Genomic DNA, 17,123 nt, shown 5'->3' with positions numbered 1-17,123 from the left:
AAAACCCGGAACCTACTCAAAATTTGTCTATGACATCCTATTAACTCGATATAAGAGTCATCAATAGGTGTTAAATAAAATTACTCCGGTTAATGGGATTAACAGAGGCTGGAGGGCAAGCCCTTAAATTTGTTTTCCAGTAAATGGATTAAAACGGTCAGTGATTCCCATTCTTTTAAATATGAATTCCAATTCGTTTATTACAGGTGTGCCTACAAGGCGTTCCCAGTTAAGGCTCCTCCCCTACCCCAAAATGGGTCTTTCAGCATTCTACTTTCTAGAGTACGTCCCCTAAAACACCAACAAACTCTGCTGAGAAGTTTCTTTTTTTTTTTTTTTTCAATTAAACAGCTTAGACTTTATGAACGAACCCAGAACTGTTCATTTGCTTGTTCAATTTCCCAACTGCAAAAGGTACTCAGCATTTTACGACCATGGCACACAATCTCCGCCGCAGCCGGGCGAGAAAAACAGGAGTCGGTCTAGGGAAGGGAGGCCGGTGGAAGCCAGTGCTGCGCTTTACGCAGGGAAGCCGCAGGGCGAGTCGGGCTGGAGTTAGCCATTTCCTTTCTTCCCTCGATACTTCGGGCTGCGGGGGCACTGGGCGGGCAGACGCAGAGGCTAGTCCTTGCTTCCCTCTACCCTTTCCTCGCATCCGCCTTGACTAACCAGCTGACAATTCCAACTCCCTGAAGCTGAGGGCGGGAGGCATGTGCCAGGCGCGACCCGGCGCCATGGCTAGGTCAGTCCGAGGCACATCCCAACGCTCGCCCTTGGGCGAGCCCCACGTACGCCTCCAGTTTCCGGGTGCGAATAGGAAGCTTCTTGCGAAACCCCAGACCCCTCCCCTTTAGGAAGGACACACTCGGCGTCCCTGTTTCCAAGGAAACCGGCCCTTCAATGACGTCACTTCCGCTGACCTGTCTGGACTCCAGACTGTTGGGAGGAAAAGAGGAAAACTGAGCCACAGCCACGACGGTGGATGCGAGCGTCTCCGGTCTGCGCATGCGCCCGCTCAGCGGCCTGCTTCTATTTATGTGGGGGATCCAACATGGCGGCTGCGGCGACCCTGGCGATGGTGGTGGAGCCCATCAGAACATAGTGGCGGGGAAGGGGGCACGGTCCGCACTCACGGTGGCGTCGGCGGAGACGGCTGAGGGTGGTGGAGGGAAGAAAAGCGACGGAGCGCAAAAGGAAGGGCAGGCAGGCAAACAACTCGGCGTAGAACCGAGCGCCGGCTCGAGCGAAGGCAGAGGGCCAGAACAGTGGGGATGGCGGAGCCACGCAGAGTAGCGTTTATTAGCCTGTCACCGGTGAGGCGGCGCGAGGCCGAGTACCCGGGGGCCGAACGCGAGCCCGAGTACCCTCGCGAGCCCCCCCGGCTGGAGCCGCAGCCGTACCGCGAGCCAGCCCGGACGGAGCAACCGGCCCCGCGGGAGGCTGCCCCCCGGTCGGACGCGCAGCCCCCGCCGCGGGAGAAGCCGCTCCCCCAGCGCGAGGTCAGCCGCGCAGAGCCGCCCATGTCGCTGCAGCGCGAGCCCCCGCGGCCCGAGCCGCCGCCGCCGCCGCTCCCGCAGCTGCACTTGCAGCCGCCCCCGCAGCGGGAGTCGGCTTCCCGGGCCGAGCCGCCGCAGAGGCCGCCGAGGGAGACAGTGCGCCTGGAGCTGGTGCTCAAGGATCCCACCGACGAGAGCTGCGTGGAGTTCAGTTATCCGGAGCTGCTGCTGTGCGGAGAACAACGGGTATAGAAGATTCCTCCTTCATCTCCCAGACCCAGGGAGCCTCAGGACCCCCACCCCCCAGTGGTTTGCACCTTCCGACGCCCACTTTGCGCGTCGCGGGTCGCCTCGGAGGGTAGCTGGAGGGAGCAGAGGCCGAGTGGGTGGACGGGCGGTTGGTCCTGCTTCCCTCTGCTCCCCAGGGTTGGCCGAGGCTCCTAGCCTGCTCACCGACCCCCTGGTGCGCCCGTTCCAAACGCCGTTGCGAGCAGGCTTTCCTCTGCACCTTTCGAAGCCTCAGATTTCCTCCTTCTCTCTCTGCTTCCCACACAAAATCTGGGGGCCCTGCAAGTTGCGTTGTTGGGTTTTGCTTGTGGAGCTCCAGGAGTCGTTACAGTAGAAAGGAAGAGAAAACCTTGGGGGACACGCCCCCCAGTCTGAAGGAGAGATATTGTGTAACCCCCTCCAGTATCATCCTCACATTCATCGCTATTTATTCTGCTCCGCGCTGAGATGTGCTTCCAAGCGTTGGGTATTTTTCTTAATTGAAGGAGATTTGAAAGTAATGTAAAATGTTTCAGACCAAGGATTCCACTTCAGGAATGAAGGTTAAGTGGGTCAGTTATCTGGTTCCTTATTCTTCTGTCTCGTGTTGATATTGGTAAACCTCTTTAGCTTTGTTTTCTCTAGAATTTGTTCATACTGTAATTGAATGGAAGGGTGTCTCTCTTGTTTTATTTGGCGCCCACCATCGTATTCTTATTTGAGTGTATATCGTTAGTTTATAGGTCCTAGTTAGAGGATATTGCACTTGGGCATTGTAATTTTTGGAGAATCATGAAAAAAATCTTAGATTTGAATTTTTAGAAACTGTTGAAAATTTATAGGTATGCTTTTGGTGGAACTGGTGAACAATGGGGATAGGAGAGAGGTTTGTTGGTAATTGTAATTTTTATTGTTGTTGGTGATCTTCAGAAGTCAACTAGAAAGGGAAATGATAGAATAACAGTAAAAGGAGAACAGTTTCCTCTGTTGTTTAGAGATTATGCTCTTTATTAGGTTTTGCTTTAGCACAGGTCTAATGGGCTCCAGAAGTCAGTCGTTTTATTTTCATCCTCAGTTATCTTTATAGTTGAATGAATGACTTAGTTTGAAAATATCATGTTAAACAATATCTCTAGATTTTAAGGCCAGCTAATCTTTTGATGATTATTTACAAATATTGTTGTGTGGTCCAATCATTACTAAATGTTTGCAACCAAAATGAATTGTTAAGGACAGCGATATCTCATTCTGGTCATATCCACATAGCATTTTGCCCTTTGGACTCACTTTTAGTGTCCTTTTTATTTATAAAGTGATGCCATTTTCCCCCCAAAAGAATTTTGAAAATATTGAATTAGAGCAGTTTTCAAATAAATTGTACTGTATTTGACCTTGTAATCTAAGTAGGTTTGCAGTTTTACTCCCTAATCTACTCGATAAATTACAGGTGATTATATTTGGGAAAAACATAATCATAGCTAACATTTACTGAGTTCTTACTATGTGCTAGACACAGTTCTAAGTATGGTGCATGGCTTTCGGAGTTTAGTCCAGCAGAGCTCCATCAGACAGGAACCATTATCCCCACTTTACAAATAAGGAAGCTGATACACAGAGTGGCCATGTATAATTTTATACATGGTACTTCTTCCTATACTAGTACCAATTCTTAGTAAAACTAAATTTCTTACAATTAACTCATAGTTTAACTTTAGAAGGTCCTGCCAAGATGAACTGAAATGAGAATTATAGAAGTCCATAGACCTCTCTTATGATCCTCTTTATGCTGTAATATTCATGCCGTGTTAAATTAATAATAAATATGTATCTTTTAAGTATAAATATAAAACTGATTTTGACACCCTACCTTATTAACTTGATAATGTCAGACCTAATTTTTTTGTAATGGGAGAGAGATGAATAATTCTGTTTAATTTTTCTGTTTATACTATCAATTTAGAGTATATTAGTCCAGTTTTCTTGTATATTTAGCTGTATATCATTTGTCATATTCTACTGAACCAAAAAAATCCATTGTTTATACAATGTACCTCTGCAACAAAGATTTGCCGGATTTTCCTGTGATTACTCCCAGTGAACGTATATATTACATAAGAAAACGCAGAAAACACCTTTATAAATGAAGTTGTCACATTTGCATGAAAGGAAATCCTAGCAAGAGAAACCATCAAAAAGCAAAATACGTCCAATAGAATTGATCTGCACAGTGGTGATTCCCAAATTTGTTTTTTCTTCCCTTTGTGAAGAGTCCAGTTTATTTTTAGTGACGTAATGTTTTCAAAATAGTTTTCATTTTGAGTTATTGTAATTGGACAACAATATGTAAGACTAAAAAGGGAGGAAAAGAGATCTTGTGAAAGGAAAAAGGTTTTAAAATTTTAAAATAGCCATCTGTCACCCAATAAGATTTTAGTTGATAGGTGTAGGTATAAAAACATCTGTGTTACATGTGAATATCATCTATATTGGGGTGAATTTAAATCATCCCCCTCATAAATACAGAGTGAACATTAAAACCCCAATTAACCAAATGCAATCAGAAATTTTTCTAAACATACTTTTTATTAATAAGGAGAAACACAATTAAATGAGCGTATGTTGACAAAATGTGGAAAACAAAACCCCTCCTAGGTTGTCAGGACACAGGTTAAGTAAACCTTTAACGTTGTTATTTCTGTAGAGTATTGATCCCTGATTGAGATTGAGGCATTGCAGTCATCTCTAGACTCAAAGATAATTTGTTCACCATTTCTGGCTAAGGGGAATTGATACATAAGAAATTCTTTTTTAACTCTTAGTAAACCAGAAGATCAGTTAACCAGAAAACATCTTGTGAACGTGATTAATCAAACATTTAGTATAAAAAGAAAAACGATTATAGTGTTAATGTGATTATACTGTTTCCACAGAATTCTGTGGTATTCCAATGCTTGTTATATTGCATATTTTGTATAATATAAATAAAAGATTTCCTGAAAATGGCGGTGATAGAGTTAACATCAAAGGACAAAATATTGCTTCAGTTTTGCCTGTGGGTGGTTGGTAGTCTTAATATATACTAATTGTCAGACCCCTTTTTTTTTTCACCTGAAAAATGTAAAGTTTATAACCATGATTGTGGGTAGCTGTTATTTCTTAACTGTGAAAGAAAAGTGAGTCCATTTTCTTAAATTTATTGTTATACACTATCAAGAGTAAATAAGAGATCTTATTTTTGATGCCTATATAAAGTCTACATAAAATATTTTAGAATGGCATATTAGGTGATTCTTATTAAAAATATGTGTCCATGTGTTTATATTTACACATATAAAATGGGTCAGACTGATAGTAAAACCTAGAATTTGGACTTCAGAATGACATGAAGGAATAGTTATTGATGGCAAGATATGGTGGTTGTTCACTGTCCTTAACTTTAGTCTCAAATTAAGGCTATATCCTGAACATGCCTAGTATTTCTTAATTTCATTATAAGTCTATTTCTGCTAGTTTCTTTCCTTTCAGATCATATTTGTATTTTCTTTTGGTAGCTATTGGGATAAAGGAGTCTATAAATATGTTACTTATTACAATAGACAATTTTTTAAAAATGGATTACAAATTAATTCCTTTAAGGTTTAAGAAATATCCCTTTATTCTAATGCCCTAGGAATGATAAATTGTTTTATATTCATTCTGTCCATATTTTTCTGTCATGTTTTTAGATTAATCACATCTCAGCCTTTATATCCAGGATGAAATATCTCAGTTCCAAAGTGTGCAAATCATCCTTTCTGCATGCATTTTTTTCTTGCCTTTCAGGACAGATCTACATCCAATATTTCAGCTGTAATATACTTTGATTTTTACTGCTTGAAGATGCTACAGCAGTAAAAACAAAGCCTTTTTAAAAAAAAATTAACTAGTCAGTTCATAATTGGATAAAAATAGCATTCTTATCTATATGTTGCTCCTTGTTTTGGCTTTTTTGTATATTGACAAAATATATATGAATTATGTCTGCTAAAATAGTAAACTTGAGTAAAGGATGTGATTTATCTTTTTTGTTTTGGTCAATAGATGATTAATGTGGGATCCTAGCTCTGTGTGTGTGTGTGTTTTAAACCATGTATTATAATAGATTTCCACTCTTCCCTGCTAGAAGGAAGCCATGATAATGTAATCTCTTTGCAGCTATTTAACTTTTCTGCTTTGTTTTAAAGCAGTATGTATTCCCTGAATGGATATCCATTGACAGGATGTAGATGATACAGAGATTGTCAGTGCCGGGTCTCATAAAAAGCTGTGGCAGCTACAGATACTCCAGTGATAACTCAGGGCAGGCGATTAAATGTTGACTCTATTAATAACCTAGAGATCCTTTTAGAAGCTTTTTCTGACCAAAGTGGTTAATCTTTGTTGGGATGATCTCAAACTAGAGTTATAAGTGGGATTTTCATTTTTACCTAATTTTCTTAGGTGTCTTTGGCCTTTTTATTTTGGATGGGGTGACCATAGATTATTTAGCGGGTGAAGATAGTTTGAATTGTTGAGTTCTTAAGCACCAAAAAACTTTAGAATGTGTAATGGTTTATTAAAACTGCAAATATTTTTGTTACAAATTAATGTTTCTTTCTAGTTACTTTTTTTTTAAACTTCTGAATTTTGAATTTCTTAATTTTTAAAAACTTTGAATATAGTTGAGTTACAATGTTATATTAGTTTCCTTTCTAGTTACTTTTTAATGCTTCCAACTTATTTGTTACTATTTGGAAAAAGTGACTCATTATTAAATTTAAAGATATATTCAACTCTGGTTGAAGTAATACTGATAATTCTATTTCTTTTCCCATTCACTTTGAATCAGAAGAAGCCCATTTACATGGAAGACCCGTTTAATGATGATCATCAAGAGAGGCAAGAAGTGGAAATGTTGGCTAAGAAGTTTGAAATGAAATATGTGAGTATAATGAACTCTTCACTTAGGTCATTTTATTCTCTTGGCCTATCTGGATTTTTTTCCTGTGACTGGTTGGGGCTGCTGATAATATCTATTGCCCACGTTATCTTGTTCTAACAAATTGAATCCAAATAAATGATTAGATGGTCAAATAAAAATTCTTTTAGGTTTGTGATAGCTGTAATAGTGGCCATCATTTATTGTACTCCTACAGTTCAGGCCGTTTGCTTATCGTAATTATCTCCAATCCTTATAACAACACTGCATGGTAAGTAATACTGACTGTTTTTACAGATGAAGAAACTGAGGCTCTGAGCTTAAGGTTAAATAACTGATCTAAGATCACACAGTGGCAAGAACAAGTCTGCATATCCAAGTCTGCCTTGCTCTAATCCTTTGCTCTTTCCACTGCCATTGAGAACACTGCTTTAATTCCTTTGGTGTAGTAGTTCTCAAGCCTTCCTGCCTCTTAAGAGTTTAAGAGAAATGAGTGTACTTCTAGGCTGTTGAGATCAGGATCAGTCAGAAGCAGCACGAAATTTCTGTGTGTTGTATCTTAAAAATTCATGTACCTTTTATATTATGTGCCACAATAGATTGGTGTTTGTCTTAATACAAAAATAAATTTAAATACCTGATTGTGAAGTTGCTTAACATTTTTCTTAACTTTTCTCATATAATTGGCTTTGTTGGAAGACCCCACACACACACATCCCCATGCTTCTCCTGTGGCTTTAGCTACCCCATGGCTCTTTGCTAAAACATAACCAATGAGAAGCAGGACCTTATCCCTTGTGGTTCCCTTGTGAATATTGAAAAGTATCTCACAGAGATAGGATGTCAGCTCACACTAGCTGTGTCATTCATATTATCTTCAAAATGCAGCTTGGGCCTTGGATGACACTTGTTGGCTCCTTGTGGTAATTAAGAAACAGTTTGGGGGTGGGGAAATACATGAGAGTATTTTGAAATGTGGGTCAGGTTCTAGGCCATACTTTGCCGCTTACTAATTGTGTCCTTTGTTGAGGTTATTTAACCTCTTTGGGCCACAGTTTTCTTATCTGTAAATTGAGAAGTTCAGATTTTTCAAAGCCCCTTCTGGCTCTGTTCTGTGATTGTATAATAATATCCTTAGCAGTGGGCTGGTGGGTGTTTTGATGGAAGGAATACACTAATTTGTAGTGTTTAGTACAATACAGTGTTATCAGATAATAAATCCTGACATACTCTCTGTACTTTTAATACACATTAATACATTGGTTAAATTTAATGTTTTAACCAAGTAATGCATTTACATGGTTCAAAGTATAGAATGAAAAATCTCCCTTTCATTTTGTTGTGCACCCACCTAGTCTCACTTTGTAGAGGCAAGTGTTGTTTTTGGGTGTCCTTGCAGAGTCATTTTATATGTATCTCTCTGTATACATGTATTCCTCCCCCAACCTCACATTACTTTTTGCACATGTTACAGAATACATTACATGGTACTGCTCTTTGCTTTTTTCATTTACTGTATCTTGGAGATTGTTTCAAATCAGGACAGTGGGCTTTCTTGCCCTTTTTAAGGCTATATGGTATTCCATTGTATGGACATACCAGAGTTTATTTAACTAGTCCTTACATGATTTCAGTTGTTTCCAAAAATTGGCTCTTACAATAGTGCTGCAGTAAATTACTTAGTAACATGGCATTTCATACATATTCAAGTTTATCTGTAGGACAGATTCCTAGAAGTGGAATTTTGGCGGCAAAATATTTATGCATTTATAGCTTGTACAGTGTTTTCAAATTACCAGTTTCCACTCCCTCCAACACTATATTAGAGTGCCTTTTCTTCCCCATGGGTTATAAAACCAAGGATTAGAATTGCCCTTTGAAAATGGAAACTTCTTAGCATATCCTATAAGTAATGTACCTCAGAGTTAGCACTAAATCTTATTGGGGAGCTTTTGGTTAGTTCTTGGCATGGAAAGCAAATGTTCTGAAAAAGTTGATGTATACAGTTGTTTCAAGTAACTGGGATATATCCAAGCACTGTCATTGTGCAGGACTAAAATGTTACTCTTGTTATATCCAAATTAATGGGCTGTATTTCTTCCCTAGATTTTTATTTTGGCTACTGACTCTCTTATTTCCATTCTAAGTAGAGATTTAAAATGAGGGCTGTATGTGCATAAACCTAAAATCATGCCATGAGTATTATATATATGAGTATTAAATGTATATATTATAACAGATTATTTGGAAACTTTTAAGAAGATCATCAGGCTAAAAGTGACCTGGGAGAAGATATCTTTTTTGTCGTTGTTGTTAATGGAGGTACTGGGGATTGAATCCAGGACCTCGTGCATGCTAAGCATGCACGCTATGACTGAGCTGTATCTCCCACCCTGATAGAAGATAATCTGGTACAGCTTTAGCGTCTAAGCTTCACGAAAGATCATTCTTAAACAACAAAGATTTTTATTGGTGTTCAGGGATAGTACATGCAGATGTCTGTCTGTCTGTCTGTCTATATTTATACATATGTGACATATATACTTATAAATATACTATATATATTTATATTTTAAGTAAAAAAAAATCTTTTAAATATTATGTGTAAAATTTTATAAGATGTTAACCAACCCAAGTAGATTTCCTTTTTCTGTTTTTTTTGGGGGGTGACAAAAAGATGGCTTAATTCTTTGAGGTTTATAAAACACAAATAAAACTTACATCCCTAGCTACCTTTCCTTCTTACTTTTTTCCCCTTCATAATATAACTTAAATGTCATTGTCATTATTTCTGAAAACTGCTAAGGTTACTTCTAGCCCTTTGTTTCTTGGAACAAGAGATGCAATTATTTCATAAATTTTGTATATAAATAATAAAATATTTGAGCATTTGTGTTGGGCATACAAAGGGACATGGTATTTGTCATCTCCTGGAGAAACGTTCAAAATAATTGGGAAGACAAAATATATATGACACAAATGCGTTGCAAAGCTGTGCCTGTGAAAATGAATGACTCTCCCTTGGGGGCCTGAAAGTGAGCGGAAGGACCAGTCCCATCCTTGAAATTGGAAGGAATTTTGGAGACTTTGGTGCAGAGCCATTGAATGGATACTTTGAATCTCCTTTCTACCCTTTGTAGGATGGCGGTAGATGAGAGAGAGTAGCAGCGGTATATTGTAGTGGAAGGAGCACCAGATTCTGAGTTAATGCAGCTGGATTCTGACCTTATCTCTGCTATATTAACTAGCTGGCTGACCTTACGGAAGGCTCTTGGCTTTTTTATGGGTTTGGTATGTGTAAGGGGAAAGTAAGGTCTGCTTAGCCAACTTGTGCCCTCTAATGTGAAATGCTGTTTAGTCACTTAAACATCTCACTCTTACAGGGAATTACTCTGTGTTATTCTGTACATGTCATAAATTCTTTTTAACATAAACATCTGTGTAGTTTTAACTTCTGTTGACTCTCCCACTGATTTTGATCTTTTAGTTCAGGCATTCTATTCCAAATAGAATCTGTATCTTTGGTCCTCCAGTAACTTCTTACATATTCTTCTTAACTACTGTGGTCTTCTTAAAAAGCGGAACAGGTTATTTGGAGCCCTTTAAGAAAATCATCAGCCCAAGTGATCTGGGAGAAGATACCTTGTCCAATCCTAGGCTCTCAGAAAAGATCGCTTTTAAACAACAAAGACAAAAATATTCATTGACCTATAGTTTACTGTCCTGTAGTTACTTTAATGTCCTGTAATTCAGGAGTAGCAAACTGAGATGTCCCCAGATGCCCGATGATCAATCGGTGAAGCAGGCCAGGTGGATGGTAAAGGTGGGGGGATTCTTCCCAATGGGACAGCAGCTGCCCTGCTAGAGGGGACACTGCTACTCATTCCAGCCTTTGTTACTTTGCAGGAGTTTGGGCTCAGGGCTACCAGATCTTTCCATTTCTTTAAAGAAGGCTGAAAACTGGATTTTTCCTCTATTTCTTTCTTTTAAATGTTGACCTCTAACTTAGACACCTGTGGGGCCAGAGTCCACTCTCAAGCCTTTGTCTGAGACCCTTGTGTGCTTGCTTCACTATTTTTTTTCTCCTGGTATATTTAACTCATCAGTTTATCTACTTTTACATTTTGCCCTTTCTCTTCCGCAGGCAGAGTGGTTGATGGTACAGGTGGGAGCATGTACCATTTTCCATTGTGGAGGAGCGTGCATTTATAGGAAGTTTCAGAGAACTGAGCAAGTTAAACTCAATTAGGGATTTCCAGATACGGAGAAAAATCAGATATGTTGAGATGTGGCTGGGTCTAAGAGTGATGTTCATGAGAAATTCTGAGGTTTGTTGTGAGGCCTGAGAGGCAAGTTTATGGGCTTTTTGTGTTCTTTAGCATATCTAGCTGTTGCTTGTGCTGGAGAGAAGCTGAGTAAAGTGAAGCAGGCGGCCGCCTGAGGGAGAAGGGAGTACAGGATGTGCCTTATCTTGCAGCAGTTGTTCGAAGAAGAATTCAGACAGCTTTGGTGGTTAAAAAGCAGTGATAACAGAAATTGTAGGGAGTATAAAACCCTGTATTGAATGATTTGTGTATTTTCCCCTATTCTGTCCTATTTTTATTGTCTGTGTCATATTTTCTGTTCTGTTACTCTTCAGGTGATGTCTCAGTGTATATTCAGCATCAATTGCTATATATATATATATATTTTTTTTTTTTTTTGGTGGGGAGGAAAGGGCAGTATAAGTATTCAGCACTTAACTTTTACCTGGAGTATACTAAGTTAGTTGTTGTGCATAAATCTCAATAAATAGTTCAGTCCAAGTCTTGACATTAGAAATTTGTGTTGTTGATTCCTGTAGTAAAGGAAGCAGGATACAGTTGAAAGAGTTCTCTTATCCCAGCCACCTTGAAAGATCATGCTATCCTAGAATTGGATATAAATTCAATAATCTAAAAGAAAGTGCTTAGCATGGTACTGATATCTAGCAGTTAAGGCTGTTTGAACCTGAATGACTCTCTAAACAGGAAGGACATGTATTCTGCTAGGCATTTATTAGTATTAATATGTAAAATTACATTGTGACTGTAAAATCTCCTTACTATACCAAATAGACTTCGGATACCACCTTCGATGCTTAATTCAATGTGATTTTGGACTCTAAGAGCCCTAGTTGGTTCATAGTTATTTTAAAAGGAAGGATAAGACTAGATTTGATGATATGAAAGTCATTCTGAGTGTTCTTATAAATGAGATATTTGATGAAGTTAGCACTGTTTTTAATCAAAAACCAAAGTATATTTATAAAATGTCTTGATTTTCTTTTGGTATGACTTTTAAAACTGATTTTGTCTACTTATGTTTTAAAGAATGGCAGTATCTTTTTTCTTTTAATTGAGGGAGCATTTTTTTCTTTTTTTGTTTTTATTTGGGGGGGGATAGAGGTAATTAGGTGTTTATTTATTTGTGTATTTATTTATTCATTCGTTCATAGAGGAGGTACTGGGAATTGAACCCAGGACCTTGGATATGCTCACTGTGCATTCTGCCACTTGAGCTATACCTTCCCCTTCCCCCAAGAATGGCAATATCTTGGAATAACTGTATAATTACCTATGAATTTGCTTCTTCATAGTAAATACTGCTCAATTGGGTGGAAAGGCAATACATTTTTATACTTAAAATAATTATGAGTCACTACTTTATCTCACACCAAAATGACTCTCTCGGTGGTGATGATATAATAATAGTTCTTTTTCTGAAAAGCATACAGTGGAGTCATAGTTATGGGGGTTAGGTTTTTTAACATCAATATGTAATACAAATATAGAATTTAGTCAGAATTCCCTTTTCAGATTACTTAGAAAGGGATGGTACCATGTTGAAGACATTTCTTAGGAAGTCCAGCATAATTGTTTTTTCCCTTGAACACTGGAAAAGATCACTGTTTCTTTACGTGGAAATAAAGATGAAGCAATTTGCTTTCGTTTAAGGGCCATGTTGCACAAAACTCAGCCATCTTTCACTGTTTAGAACCAGTCACACTTTGCATTGAGGGGCATGCACGGTGGGAATTGAACAGACGGAGAGCGTCGTGTCTTGCAGCTTGTGCTTTCTGTAGGACTCACTCTAGCTCAGTGGTAGCATGCGGGCAGGCAGGATCCTAGAACTGGTTGTTTTCTTTCCTCTTTCTGAGCATCCTTTTCCCCAACTCCTGTACCATTCCTGCAACACAAAAGTCAGAGATGGAGAAGGTATTAGAAAGATGCTTAGAAAGGAGAGTTGAATTTGCGTGATTAAATTTGGATGTCTGAAATGAGTCCTGGAGACTGAACTAAGTACTTGTTTTAGTAGTGCCGCAGTAATATTGGCCCTCCTTCTCACTTAGACTGCTTATAACAAGCTTTAGAATACGTGTAATATTTTATACCTGAGATAGGATGAGTTCTTTATACTGTAATCAGTCAGCATTGAAAGGCTCCATAAAGTATGACATGAATAATGGAATCCATACTAATGGTTCTTTTATTTGTTTGTTTCGGTATAGTTTTACTTAAGAAATTTTTTTTTTAGTTTCAAAAGAATATAGACTCAAGAAGTTGCAAGTATAGAGAGGCCCCTTGTACCAGATCACCTGGTTTCTCTCAGTGGTGATAGCTTATTTAACTACAGTTATCCATACTGGGAAATTGACATTGGCACAATACAATCAGCTAGACTGCAGACCTTAATCAGATTTTACCAGTTTTTGCATGCATTCATTTTTATTTTCCTATATGTCTATGTGTATAAATAATTCTGACATTAAAAAAATAATTTTAAGAGTGTAGACTTACAGAAAAGTTGCAAAGATAATACAAAGAGCTTCAATCTAGTCTTACTCACTCTCTCCTGTAACATCTTATGTTTGTGTAGTAGATTTGTTACAACTAACGAATCAACATTGGTACATTACTATTAATTAAACTCCACATTTTATTCACATTTTGCTAGTTTCCCCCTAATGTCCTTTTTCAGTTCCTGGGTCCCATCTGGGAAACCACATCACATTTAGTTATTATGTCTCCTTAGGCTCATCTAGACTATAACAGTTTTTCAGATTTTTCTTGTTTTTGATCATCTTAACAGCTTTGGGGAATACTGGTCAGTTATTTGTAGAACATACCTCAGTTTAGTTTGTCTGATGTTTTTCTCGTGGTTTAGTTGGTCATGATGTTTTTCTCATGGTTGACCTGTAACTGAGGTTACAGGCTTTGAGAGGGAGACCACACAAAGGTAAAGTGTCATCTGTGTTGCGTCGTGTCAGGGGTGCATGCTCTCAAGATGACTTATGGCTGTTGATGTTGACCTTGATCACCTGGCTGGGTAATGTTGGCCAGGTTTTTCTCTGTAAAGTTACTTTGTCCCCTCCTTGACATACTGTACTCTTACATTCAAGGTGTGAGGGGGCTTAAATGCAACCTCCTGAGGGGGATTATCTACAGAAATTACTTGGAAATTCTTCTGAGAGGTATTTTTTAATTTTATGGAGACAGCACAAGTACTGAATCAGTCTAACATATCTGTTCTTTGCAGGGTGGGAAACCCCATAAACACCGGAAAGATCGGCTACAAGATTTAATTGATATAGGCTTTGGCTATGACGAGACAGATCCATTTATTGATAACTCAGAGGCTGTGAGTAATGTATCTTTAATATAGCAGCAATTCTTTGTTTATTTGGCTAGTAGAATTCAAGGATAAAGTAATTAAATATTGCAGTAAATGTTTTTTACTAACTAATGCCCTATTGATACATGTCTAAATTGTTTCCAGTTTTATGTGCTTAAAAATAATTGAGCATCTGCAGACATTCATCTCTGTGTACTAGAGTGAATGTGGATGTAAGGTAATTATCGAGTGCAAATACATGAGTAGGATAAATTTCTAGAAGTGGGATTTATTCATTAAAGGGTATTTACATCTTGAATTCTTATTGATATATTCCCAAATTTGGGCAGGTATATTTTGAAATGACTTCCAGATGAGAACCATGTGATCTTGAAGATTAGAGCTACTGGGTTGAAGTTAATCTGGCACATGACTTGACAATGTACTTAATTTTTTTTATTGCTGCCAAGATTTACTATAGTGGTGGTAATTGAATGCCAGCTTTTATCACAGTCCGTTTTGATCAAGCTCTGCGACTTTTCCTCTGGAATCCTCTTTCTCTTATAAGAGGAGGAGGAATTCGGGAGAGCATTTAAGAAATACAGCAGTCCATTGATCACATAGCAAATAAATGAGGGCATGTCATGTTTGGGGATAGGTAAGGTATATGTTCTTACATTCTTCATAGTGTACTAGAGTAATCTAAACCCTGGGATTATGATATCCTCTGCAGTGTTCAGTAATTAAGATACACAGAAAGTGACACTGAGGTGGCTGTTATACTACCCACAAATCAGTAACATCTTTTTCCTGCTACTACACTGCTTGGTTGTGTAGATGATGACAAGGCGTACAGTGGGCAGAGAATGAGAGGAAGGACTTCCAGTATGAGGCGTACTGGATACCCTGTCATACTCTTGTATTATTTTGGTGTGTCCTGACATAAACTACTTTACCATACTAGGTAGCCTAAAGAAGGAAAATGTTGATAGTGCCCTTTGCAGTAGAGAGGACTTCCTGTTACCAAAAAGGTTGTCAGCCTTTTTGTAGATTAGGGAGTGGAATGTTTTCAAGAGTCTTGACCTTGATTTGGAACTCAAGTCCAGAGTCCTCAATTCTAGACTGCACTTGGTTTCTGATTTGCTGTGTACTAGGAACTAGTCTTTCATTTTAGCATCACCAAGTTGTGTCTGTTATGACTGGCTTGCCCAGCAGAATTATGTAGTCTGAGACTCAAGCATAAAGCATTAGTACTAGTGTTAACATTATATGTAAAGTAGACTGAATTCTAAATAACCCAGGAGGGAACTCAGCCATGTATAAATGGACATTGCACGTACTCAGGCTTACACAAATAGCATTTTTTGAAAAATTAATAAACTTAATTTTTTTAGAGCAGTTTTAGGTTCACAGCAAAATTGAGTGGAAGGTACAGATTCCCATGTCCTCCCTGCCCTCACAACATGCTCATCTTCCCCTATTTGCAGCATTCTCCCACCAGAGTAGTTTACTGGTTACAGTCGAAGAACCTACATTGACACATCACCCAAAGTCCATAATTTACCTTGGGGTTCATTTTTGGTGTGTTGTACATTCCGTGGGTTTTGACAAATGTGTAATGATATGTCTCCACCCTTATACGATCATGCAGAATGGTTTTACTGCCCTAAAATAATCTGTGCTCTGCCTGTTCATCCATCCCTAACACCTAGCAACCACTAATCTTTTTATTGTCTCCATAGTTTGGCCTTTTCCAGAATGTCATATAGTTGGAATCATGTAGTATGTAGCCTTTCATAAATAGCATTTTTATTATTTTCCTTTGCAGCATTCAGAATATATGAATGAAGTGTTTTTCAAACTGACTTTTGCAACCCATAATTGGATTGTGTATCACTTCAGAGACTGTGGCCAGCACTTCTAAAGAAAATGAAATAGAATAGAATAGGAGCTGTTGCAGTAAACCTCTGGCACATTATGCAACTTTTATTGTGTGTGTGTATGCGTGCGTGCGTGCGTGCGTGCATGCGCTGGGTTTTGATATGTATTTTCCATTTGGGTTGTGGTGAAGAAAATTTGAAAGCCACTAATTTAATAAATAAGGATAAGTTTTGAAAGTATAAATTGTTGTGTATGTTATACAATTAATTACTGACACAGGATAAGGTAGGCCCCTGCTTTATAAGAAGAAATTGAATTAAAACATAGGTTGTTTATTGACTTGCCAAATAATTTTGTATCATTGTCCTTAAATTATTTGATTCTTATGAGAGATAAATCAGACCTAAGACATGTAATTTTTTAAAAATTTCTTTTTAAAAATTTAATTAATTTATTTTATGTCTTCTTTTTCTTCCTTTTTTTTTAATAACATCACTTTATTTTTATTTTATTTTATTTATTATTATTTTTGTTTTGTTTTTGGTGGGGGGGTATTTAGGTTTATTTATTTATTTAATTTTTTAGTGGCAATACTAGCGTTTGAACCCAGGACATCATGCATGCTAGGCACACATTCTACCACTGAGCTGTACCCTCCCCTCAGACATAAAACACTTACGAGCCAACCAAATGTTCTGTTTTTGTTGTTGTTGTTTTTAATTGATTGCATTGCCAGTGGGTTTTCACTGTTGGTATATTATTTGATAGAGAGTGAAAAAATCTGGTTCTAATTAATTTTCAGAGTTGTGTACTACTTATTACTATAAACACCTGAAAATAAATGCTTTTGAAGATTATTTTCAGTCTAACACTTAATGCTGCCAAGTTTT

At 38.2% G+C, this 17,123-nt stretch overlaps 1 protein-coding gene across 3 annotated transcripts in view; it reads left to right on the top strand.

The window, feature by feature from the left end:
* The first annotated feature begins 832 nt into the window (after window positions 1–832).
* UBN2 (ubinuclein 2) overlaps window positions 833–17,123 on the top strand; it is a 69,916-nt gene continuing 53,625 nt past the window's right edge. The window contains exons 1-3 of one of the 3 annotated variants that reach the window (XM_074366949.1): window positions 833–1,742; window positions 6,631–6,723; window positions 14,278–14,379. In XM_074366949.1, coding sequence (XP_074223050.1) covers window positions 1,272–1,742; window positions 6,631–6,723; window positions 14,278–14,379 — 666 coding nt within the window. In that variant the 5' untranslated portion in view covers window positions 833–1,271. The remainder of the gene's footprint in view (window positions 1,743–6,630; window positions 6,724–14,277; window positions 14,380–17,123) is intronic. The other 2 variants (XM_010947480.3, XM_074366948.1) reach the window with 2 other exon arrangements.

This window comes from Camelus bactrianus, chromosome 7 (assembly GCF_048773025.1).
Source record: "Camelus bactrianus isolate YW-2024 breed Bactrian camel chromosome 7, ASM4877302v1, whole genome shotgun sequence".
Taxonomy (NCBI): Eukaryota; Metazoa; Chordata; class Mammalia; order Artiodactyla; family Camelidae; genus Camelus; species Camelus bactrianus.
This window is presented reverse-complemented; position numbering and strand designations above follow the sequence as displayed.